General features: G+C 50.3%; 1 protein-coding gene across 1 annotated transcript in view; it reads left to right on the top strand.

The window, feature by feature from the left end:
- The window catches only part of C3 (complement C3), a 36,650-nt gene that overhangs the window by 5,510 nt on the left and 20,913 nt on the right, over positions 1-10,227 (top strand). Inside the window, exons 9-19 of the mRNA XM_007460578.1 lie at positions 64-190; positions 342-457; positions 558-704; positions 1,419-1,628; positions 1,741-1,947; positions 3,279-3,437; positions 3,799-3,928; positions 4,206-4,277; positions 4,459-4,656; positions 6,839-6,950; positions 7,218-7,303. Of these exons, the coding sequence (XP_007460640.1) occupies positions 64-190; positions 342-457; positions 558-704; positions 1,419-1,628; positions 1,741-1,947; positions 3,279-3,437; positions 3,799-3,928; positions 4,206-4,277; positions 4,459-4,656; positions 6,839-6,950; positions 7,218-7,303 (1,564 nt within the window). The remainder of the gene's footprint in view (positions 1-63; positions 191-341; positions 458-557; positions 705-1,418; positions 1,629-1,740; positions 1,948-3,278; positions 3,438-3,798; positions 3,929-4,205; positions 4,278-4,458; positions 4,657-6,838; positions 6,951-7,217; positions 7,304-10,227) is intronic.

Genomic DNA, 10,227 nt, shown 5'->3' with positions numbered 1-10,227 from the left:
CCCCCTGAGCCCCCTTCCCCCCCCCCCCCCCCGCCTCCGCTGAGCCTTCACTGTCTCCCCCAGATCACTGACGGTACTGGGGAGGCCAAACTGCAACGACAGGTCTTGCTGAACGGGGTACAGCCCTCCCAAGCCGATGCCCTAGTGGGCAAGTCCTTATATGTGTCCGTCACCGTCATCCTGCACTCAGGTGAGGCCAGGCTGAGGGCAGGGGCCCAGCACCACTGTGCGGTCCAGTCTGAGATGGGAGGCCCAGTAGGAAGGCAGAGTCCAATCTGAGGGGGGAGGCCTGGTCCTGAGGGGTGGCCCAGGAGCCCACCCTCACGATTGGCCCCCCTCAGGCAGCGACATGGTGGAGGCAGAGCGTACCGGGATCCCCATCGTGACCTCCCCCTACCAGATCCACTTCACCAAGACCCCCAAGTTCTTCAAACCCGCCATGCCCTTCGACCTCATGGTGAGACCCAGGGCGGGGCTGCAACCCCCCTCCACTGCTCCTGAGCTTGACCATGCCTCTAGGTCTGCCTGAACCCCCTCCACCTGGCCTGCACCCACAGGTGTTCGTGACGAACCCCGACGGCTCCCCTGCCCGCCACATCCCGGTGGTGACCCAGGGCACCAATGTGCAGTCCCTGACCCAGGAGGACGGTGTGGCCAAGCTGAGCATCAACACACTCAACAACCGGCAGCCCCTGAGCATCACCGTGAGTCCAGGCCAGCCTCGCGACCCCACACCAGGAGACAGGGAGCTTGATTTTGTAGAGCAGGGTCCTGACATTTGCACAAAGGGATCCTGTCCTGGGCATACAGGGGGGTCCTTTCATTTGCATAAAGGGATGTGCCATCCGCAGAGAGATGTTTTCATTTACATAGAAGGGATCTTTTTTTTTACTTTATTTTATTGAAGCATAGTTGATTTACAATGTTTGCACAACACTTTGCACGGCAAAGTGATTCAGTTATATATATATATATATATATATATATACATATATATATATATGACTGAACATATATATATATAACTGTATATATATATATATATATATGTATATACCTTCTTTTTCATATTCTTTTCCGTTATGGTTTATCACAGGATATTTTATATAGTTCCCTGTGCTATACAGTAGGACCTTGGTGTTTATCCAACCTATATATATATGGTAGTTTGCATGCATAGAAGGATTCTCATCTGCACAGCAGGGTCCTACCTTCTGCCTAGACGTCTTATAAGGACCCTTGCAATGGCATTGCACCCACCTGGATAATCCCATCTCTTCCCCATTTCCTCAAGATCCTTAACCTAATCTCATCTGCAAAGTCTCTCTTGCCACATAAAATACCATATTCCCTGGTCCCAGGGTTATGGGTGTGGACATCTCTGGGGGGCCAGCATGCATCCATCTTTCCTTGCCCAGGTACGCACACAGAAGGAGAATATCCCAGAGGAGCGACAGGCGACCAGGACCATGCAGGCCCTACCCTACAACACCCAGGGCAACTCCAACAACTACCTGCACCTCTCTGTGCCCCGAGTGGAGCTCAAGCCTGGGGAGACTCTCAATGTCAACTTCCACCTGCGCACGGACCCCAGCCACCAAGCCAAGATCCACTACTACACTTACTTGGTCTGTGGCTTCCTAGAACACCCAGCACCGCCGGGAGCCCTCCGCCATCCCGGCTCCCCCCGCCATCCTCCCTCTTACCTTTCCAATACATATACTGACCTGTTCTCCCCAGGTCATGAACAAAGGGAAGCTGTTGAAGGTGGGGCGGCAGGTGCGAGAGCCCGGCCAGGACCTGGTGGTGTTGCCCATGACCATCACAACGGACTTCATCCCTTCCTTCCGCCTGGTGGCCTATTACACGCTGATCACCAGCAACAACCAGAGGGAGGTGGTGGCCGACTCCGTGTGGGTGGATGTCAAGGACTCATGTGTGGGCACGGTAAGCTTTGTGGCATCTCTCTGTGCCCATCTGGGGACTCTCCACCTGGCTGTCACTTTCCCCATCTTGGGCCCTCTGGCTCTGTCTCTCTCCAACTCCTTTTTTAATTTTTAAAATTTATTTTATTATTTTATTTATTTATTTATTTTGGCTGTGTTGGGTCTTCGTTGCTGCACTCGGGCTTTTCTCCAGTTGCGAGCGGGGGCTACTCTTCATTGCGGTGCACGGGCTTCTCATTGTGGTGGCTTCTCTTGTTGCAGAGCGTGGGCTTTAGGCGCGTGGGCTTCAGTAGTTGTGGCACATGGGCTCAGTAGTTGTGGCTCACGGGCCCAGCCGCTCCGCGGCATGTGGGATCTTCCCGGACCAGGGCTCGAACCCGTGTCCCCTGCATTGGCAGGCGGATTCCCAACCACTGCGCCACCAGGGAAGCCCTGTCTCCAACCTTCTGAACCTGTTCGTCTCCCCCATTTGCAGGGTTCCTGCCTCTCTCTTCTTCTTTTCTTCCCTCTCTGTTTCAGTCTCAGTATCTTTTTTTCTTCCAGTTTTATTGAGATGTAATTGACATACAGCACTAAGTTTAAGGTGTAGAGCATAATGATTTGACTTACGTACATCATGAAATGATCACAATAAGTTGAGTGAACGTCCATCATCGCATAGGGGCACAGAATTAAAGAAATAGAAAAAATATTCTTTGCCCTTGCGGTGAGAACTCAGGGTTTCCTCTAACGACTTTCATGTATAACGTACAGCAGCGTTAATTATATATATTTGCATCTTGCACATTACACCCCTGGTACTTATTCATCTTACAACTGGAAGTTTATACCTTTTAACCACCTTCATTCAATTCCCCCTCCCCTTACCTCTGGTAACCAGAAATCTGATCTCTTTTTCTGAGTCCGTTTGTTTGTCGTAAAGTACAATTGACCTACATCACTGTGTTAGTTCCTGGTGCACAACATAGTGATTCGATATTTCTCTACGTTTCAAAGTGTTCACCACGATGAGTCTAGTGAGTGACCGTGTGTCACCATACAGAGATACTACGTGGTTATTGACTATATTCCCCACACTGTACATTTCATCCCCAAGACTCATTTATTTTGTAACTGGAAGCTTGTACTCAGTATCTCTCTTGCCCCTGGCTTTCTCTCTTTTCTTGACTTTCTGCCTGATGCCGGTTCTGCCTGCCTGCCTTCCTCTCTCTCTCCTTTCAGTCCAGCCCAGGACCTCCTTTGTCTTTGGCTTCCAGATACCAGGGCCTTGCAGGACTGACTTCTCCTTCCCTCCCCTCCAAACGTCCCCCCCCACCCCACCCCTGACCATAGCTGGTGGTGAAAAATGGCGGTAAGGAAGAGAAGCACCACAGGCCTGGGCAACAGATAACCCTGAAGATCGAGGCTGACCAGGGGTCCCGAGTGGGGCTGGTGGCCGTGGACAAGGGTGTGTTTGTGCTGAATAAGAAGAACAAATTGACCCAGAGTAAGGTATGCCTCCGCGTCACTGAGGTTGGTTTAGAGATGGTGTTGGGTTGAGGTGGGAATGGTGCTGGGGGGAACAAATGGGTTTGAGTGTGGGTTAAGTGTAGAGGTCCGAATGGACGCAGATACGGGGATGGGTTGAAGTCAAGTTGACGATGAGAACGTGGATGGACAAGGGTCCAAGCTGGGGATGGTCCCGGGGATGGACACAGCTCCAGGTCTAACTCCAGATGGTCCACCGTGGCCGGCCAGCCTGGGGACCAGGATGAGGATGGATGGGGTGGGGTTGGATGGACGTGTTGGCCAATCGGTGGAGGCATGGCTGACCCGATCTCGCCACACTCTCGGCCTCCACTCCCCACTGCAGATCTGGGACGTAGTGGAGAAGGCAGACATTGGCTGCACCCCAGGCAGTGGAAGTGACTATGCCGGCGTCTTCACGGATGCAGGGCTGGCCCTCATGACCAGCAAAGGCCTACAGACCGCCCAGAGGACAGGTGAGGATGCAGCCAGCAGCAGGGCTAGGGAGGGGCAGGGCTTCCACCTCCCAGATACTGAGAACAGGTTAAGGGCAGCGCTCTGGGATAGGGGTGGGGGTATTGAAGTCCCGCCTCCACCACCATCTAGCATATTACTTCTTTCGGAGCCTCAGTTTCTACATCTGTCAAATGGGAGCAAGAACACCCCGACCTCACGGGGGGCTACTGTGGGGAAGAAACCAAGGACACACAGTAGATGCCTAATCCAACTCGTTCCCGGTCCACCTGCCTTTAGATCCTCAGTGCCCTAAACCAGCCCCCCGCCGACGCCGCTCGGTGCAGCTCATGGAAAAGAGGATGGATAAAGGTGGGAGCCCTCCATCGGTGCTCGCCCAGCGCTTCCCACCCAAGATCCAGCCCCTACGGGATCCCAGACGGAGAGGGAGGGGGAGGGCCTGGCCATGGGGAAGTTCTCCCTGGGGTCTGTCCTGAGTGCCTCCTGCTTCGAGGCTGAGGGCGCGCGGGGCGGGGGATCTGTGCTCCCGCAGCCGGTCAGTACAACAAGGAGCTGCGCAAGTGCTGTGAGGACGGCATGCGGGACAACCCCATGAAGTTCCCGTGCCAGCGCCGGGCCCAGTTCATCCTGCAAGGCGACGCATGCGTGAAGGCCTTCCTGGACTGCTGTGAATACATCGCCCAGCTACGGCAGCAGCACAGCCGCGACGGGACCCTGGAGCTGGCCAGGAGTGAGTCCGGTGGCAGGGAGGAGGCCCCTGTCCAAGGGAGGAGGAGGTGCTTGTTCAAGGGGGAGGTGCCTATCCAAGGGGGGAGGTGCCTGTCCAAGCGGGGAGGAGGCGCCTGTCCAAGGAGGGAGGTGCCTGTCCAAGGAGGGGGGAGGTGCCTGTCCAAGCGGGGAGGAGGCGCCTGTCCAAGGAGGGAGGTGCCTGTCCAAGGAGGGGGGAGGTGCCTGTCCAAGCGGGGAGGAGGCGCCTGTCCAAGGAGGGAGGTGCCTGTCCAAGGAGGGGGGAGGTGCCTGTCCAAGCGGGGAGGAGGCGCCTGTCCAAGGAGGGAGGTGCCTGTCCAAGGAGGGGGGAGGTGCCTGTCCAAGCGGGGAGGAGGCGCCTGTCCAAGGAGGGAGGTGCCTGTCCAAGGAGGGGGGAGGTGCCTGTCCAAGCGGGGAGGAGGTGCCTGTCCAAGGAGGGAGGTGCCTGTCCAAGGGGGGAGGAGGTGCCTGTCCAAGGGGGGAGGTGCCTGTCCAAGGGGGGAGGTGCCTGTCCGAGGAGGGAGGAGGCGCCCGTCGGAGGAAGAAAGAAGCCTTCAGATGAGGAGCTCTAGGTGATTCAGGTCTGAGCGGAGAAGGACCCAGTGCACTGGGGGACTAGGTCCTCTCCCCTTGCCTGGGAGGCTCATCCTGAGGCCAAGGAACTTCCTGCCTGGGAGGCTCATCCTGGCCCTGCCCTGTCACTCTGAAGTTTGACCTTAGCAGTGCCCAGGACACCCGTGGTCTGAGGGCGCGTTCTAGATGATAGGGCCGGTCACACTAGTTGCCAACGGGGAGACTAAGATGGGTTCTAGCCTTGCCTTCACCAAAGAAAACTAATTCATGCTGCCTTCCAAAGAGAGGTGCCTAACTTACGCCTAATCAATGTTCATTCATTCACTCATTCATTCAGTTCTGGATGTACACACTTGAAACTTTGTATCTCAGGCCAAGTCAGTCTTAAGCAAAGCCAAGAGAAAATTCTCTTAGAAGCCCATTTCAAGCAAAACCAGAATGGTCTCCACCACAAAGTGGCATTTACACAACTAACAGGAGTCCCCACTGCCATCTGCTTCGAGGCAGAGGACCCCAGTGTGAACTGATCCCTCCTTTTTTTAAACATCTTTTAATATGTCTTAATTAAGAGAAGGACTTTTCTGCCAGGATGCGCTTTGTCAAAACTGAATATTTGCAGGCACCTTTCAATGGCCGCCATTGCCAAAGTGGTCAAATAGGTCTAAATTCCTTTATCTGGAAAGCTAGCAACTCCTCCAACCCTCCCCCTCTCCAAAGACACAAAGATTCCCAACACACATGAACAAAGACTTCCACCTTCAGTCTCTGTGCAAATTGCACTGTCTGCTCCAGTGACCCAAGACTTTTCTTTCGCAAAGAGGAAATTTGGAAAAAACTTCTGATTTACTGGGATATAATTTACACACACGGGTGTTTTTTTGTTGTTTTTTGTTTTGTTTTGTTTTTTCCAGCATTGTGTCATTTCTTTAGCCAATTGGGGTGAGACAGAGAGTTGATTAAAAGTTAGTACCCCAAGGGCACTTTGATGGATTATTCCAGAGTATGGGTGGATTTGGGCATCTATGGAATTCCACCTACTTTGTCGTTAGGCAGACCCAGAGCCAAATTAAAATCTGTTCATCATTTTTTGAGGAAAGCCCAGCCAGGGTTGAACTCTATTCCAGCCCAGCTTCGTTTACGTGCAGACAGGGTCAAGCTGGCTTTTAAAGGCCACCATCTCTTCAGCAATCTCCATCAAGTCTGGGGAATCTCTCAACTCACCCTGTTGCTTTCAGGATGGACTTAACCGTCAGATACAGCAGGCATGGTGCTTGGGGGCCAATGATGCTTTTAGAGGTTCATTCATGCAAATGTTTTCATTCCCTTGAAAATCAAAGACAGGAAAAAAAAAATCAATCCAGTTCAGTCTGGCTTATTCTCACCTTTCTACCAACAGAATTGTAAAATATGATTTTTAATTGTTTTTATGGAGAAAGGAGCCCCCAGAGGCAAATGTGCCTAGGGTCCCCGGAAGTGATCACGTGACCCTGGGTGTGTCGCTGCTAGGAATCCCTCCAGGGTATTATAGAGATATATATCTAAAAGGGGACAGTGGGGAAAGTGGATCTGTTTTAACTCCCACCCCCCCGCAGGTGACCTGGATGATGAAATAATCCCGGAGGAGGACATCATTTCCCGAAGCCAGTTCCCAGAGAGCTGGCTGTGGACCATTGTTGAGGACCTTAAAGTCGCAGACAAAAATGGGTAAGGCTGGGATGCTCCCACTTCAACCCACCCCCAGGCCAGCCCCTATCATCACCCCAGACTGGACATTGAGTTTGCATGCACCTCAATGCCCCCTCTTTTCTGGAATCATCGTGGAATCACACAACCTCGCCTAGAAGAGTTGGGGCTATCTACACGTGCCCACCCGCCAGCCCCCCTCCAACCCTGTCCCTTGGGGCCCCTCCCTACCAGCTCTCCCCCTCCACCATGCTAGGCATATTCTAATGCCTCCCCTCCCCGATCCAGAATCTCCACGAAGCTCATGAACGTGTTTTTGAAAGACTCCATCACCACTTGGGAGATTCTGGCTGTGAGCTTGTCAGACAAGAAAGGTGAGAGAGGATGGTGGCCTGGTCCTCAGGAGGCCAGGACCCCAGACCGCCCCGGGCATTTTCTCATTCAATCCTGACAGATCCTTTGTTTCCTGGTGGCCGACACTTTCCTCTGGTTCCTGGAAAGGCATTAGAGTGTAGAACGTGAGTGACATTGTGCTTTTTGTAAATAGATTTTAGTTTTAGTAGAGTTTTAGTTCAGAGCAAAATTGAGAGGATGGTGCAGAGACTTCCCATATACCCCTTTCCCCACCACAGACACAGTCTCCCTCACCATCAACATCCCCCACCAGCATGGTGCATTTGTAACAATCGAAGGATGCATGGATACATCATGATCACTGCAAGTTCTTAGCTGAGGTCAGGGTTCACTCTTGGTGTTGTACGTTCTATGGGTTTGGACAAATGTATGATGACATGTATCCACCATCATAGTATCATACAGAATGATTTATAGCAACAAAAACTTTGCAGGGGTGATGTTGCCATGATACTGGGTAAAGCAATTAAGAAAAAATAGGGCTTCCCTGGTGGCGCAGTGGTTGAGAGTCCACCTGCCGATGCAGGGAACGCGGGCTCGTGCCCCGGTCCGGGAAGATCCCACATGCCTTCCGGAGCCTGTGCTCCGCAGCAGGAGAGGCCGCAACAGTGAGAGGCCCGCGTACCGCAAAAAAAAACCCAGGTCAACAAAGAAAAACTAAAAGAGGAAGCGGGATGAAATGAGTGATTGAAACATTGGTGGTTAGATTGTGAAACACGACAAAAAAAGGTGTATGTGTACACCCCCTGCCCTCCCGCCCCACCGCCACGAAGGGCGGGGTGTGAGACCCTGACACACCCTAGCCAAATATGGATGACTTATAGCAGGTCTGAGAATGGGGCAAGGGGAGTGAGACACTGACTTTGAATGCAAAATTAAGTGGGTGCCAAAAAACTCAGTCATCAAGTTAAATCATATTTTCATGCAATAGTTTTTTTGGAAAAAACTCAAAATGAATGCAAAAAAACCATGTTGTGCAAAATATCCAAATTTTAAATATAAACCAGCACTGTGCCAAGCCATAATAGAGTTTGAGGTAAAAGGAAAGATGTGTCCCATATGCATGTTTTATGTATATTTTAAAGGTTAATTTTTTCCAGAGCATTAAAGAGGTTGAAAAAACTATTGAAAACACTAAAACATTTTAAAAATAGGTGTATTAAAACTCACAACATTAAGTGTAGTTTATTTATAGCAAACTCAGAACTTAATATACTCTAGTATAAGTTTGTTTAGTTGTAATTTATCATAAATTATACTTTATTATCATTTTACTTTCCTGGCTTCAAGATTTTCAAAATCTGCTTCTTTGTCTATCTTGCTTCTAATGGAAGGTATTGCAATTTTCTGCTAATTTCTCTTGAACAAGTGATGATGGCAGATGAAATCATATACACAGAGCATATAGTTTTCCTTCTGCCTGAGACTCCAAAGCCACTCAGCCCAGTTCTAGTTTGGGGCCCCCATCCCTGTTTCAAATCAGAGCATCTTCATATTTGCCTGTTGTATATTTCCATATATCGAGATTCTGTGTGAGGTTCCCTTTACCCAAAAAAAATTTCCTGCAGCTTGAAAACAAAAAAATTGAAAACCACAGTTAGATCCTTGCCCCTCAAAGCCTATTCCCTGGACCAGTTGCAATCTGATAAAGTAGGTTTACCAGGGAGTTTGTTAGACATTCAGAATCTTAGTCACTCTTAACCTGCTCAGTCAGAATGTGCATTTTATTACTGGAAACATCTCCTGATCCCCAGGAGATTTGTATGGACATGAATGTTGGAAGAGTTCTTCCCTGCCCCAGCACTTCTCAATCTCATCACTGATGTCATTCTGGGCTGGGTCATTCTTTGTGGCAGGGGACTGTCCTGTGCAATATAAGATGTTGGGTATCTTCATGGCTTCTACCTGCTAGATTCCAGTAGCAACCCATCTCCCTAGTTGTGACATCCAAAATGTCCCCAGATATTACCAAATGTCCCCAGGGAGGGAGTGGGCAGAATCCCTGTGGTTTTTAGATCTTGCCTGTGATATCTTTTCAACATCATTAACTGTCTACATATTACCTCATTTAATGCTCACAACTACCCTATAAGGTTGATACTATGATTCTCCTACAACTGAGAACACTGAAGCCAGGGAAAGAAGGTGACTTGCCCAGGATCACAAGTGAATGAAACTTTCAGGAATCCAAACTTCAGAATAAAGACTGTAGCATGATAACCAATAGAACTTGAAATTTTTAGACTTGTGAGCTATTAGGAATTAAAGAGTCAGTAAGGTTAAAAGCAAGGAGCTTCCCAAGCCCAAGTGCCTGTGTCCAAATCCAAGGTCCTCCTCTGGGCAGCTGTGTGGCCTTCGTCAAGTTACCCAGCCTCTCTGTGCTCATGCATAAAATGGGCACAATAGAAATAGTACCTATTCAAAGTGTTGGGATTTTATAATAGTGATAATAGTACCTGACACATTGTAAATGTTCAATGAGTGTGAGCTATTATTTTTATTATTGGAGTCGAACATACTTTAGGGATCAAAGGGTAAATGCCTTTCGGAGATGCATAGACGCTCCCTTAAATGACACAAAGCAGGCATCAGAAGTCATATCTTTCTTTCTTTCTTTTTTTTTTTTTTTTTTTTTTTTTTTTGCAGTACGTGGGCCTGTCACTGTTGTGGCCTCTCCCGTTGTGGAGCACAGGCTCCGGACGCGCAGGCTCAGCGGCCATGGCTCACGGGCCCAGCCGCTCTGCGGCATGTGGGATCTTCCGGGACGGGGGCACGAACCCGTGTCCCCTGCATCGTCAGGCGGACTCTCAAACACTGCGCCACCAGGGAAGCCCCCATCTGTCAACTTTTTTAAGGAAAGCTCTTAGCCACTATCACATAACAA

Source organism: Lipotes vexillifer, unplaced genomic scaffold (genome assembly GCF_000442215.2).
Source record: "Lipotes vexillifer unplaced genomic scaffold, Lipotes_vexillifer_v1.1 scaffold1011, whole genome shotgun sequence".
NCBI classification, from domain to species: Eukaryota; Metazoa; Chordata; class Mammalia; order Artiodactyla; family Lipotidae; genus Lipotes; species Lipotes vexillifer.
Note: the sequence above shows the minus strand (reverse complement) of the source record. Positions and strands in the feature narration are given on the sequence as shown.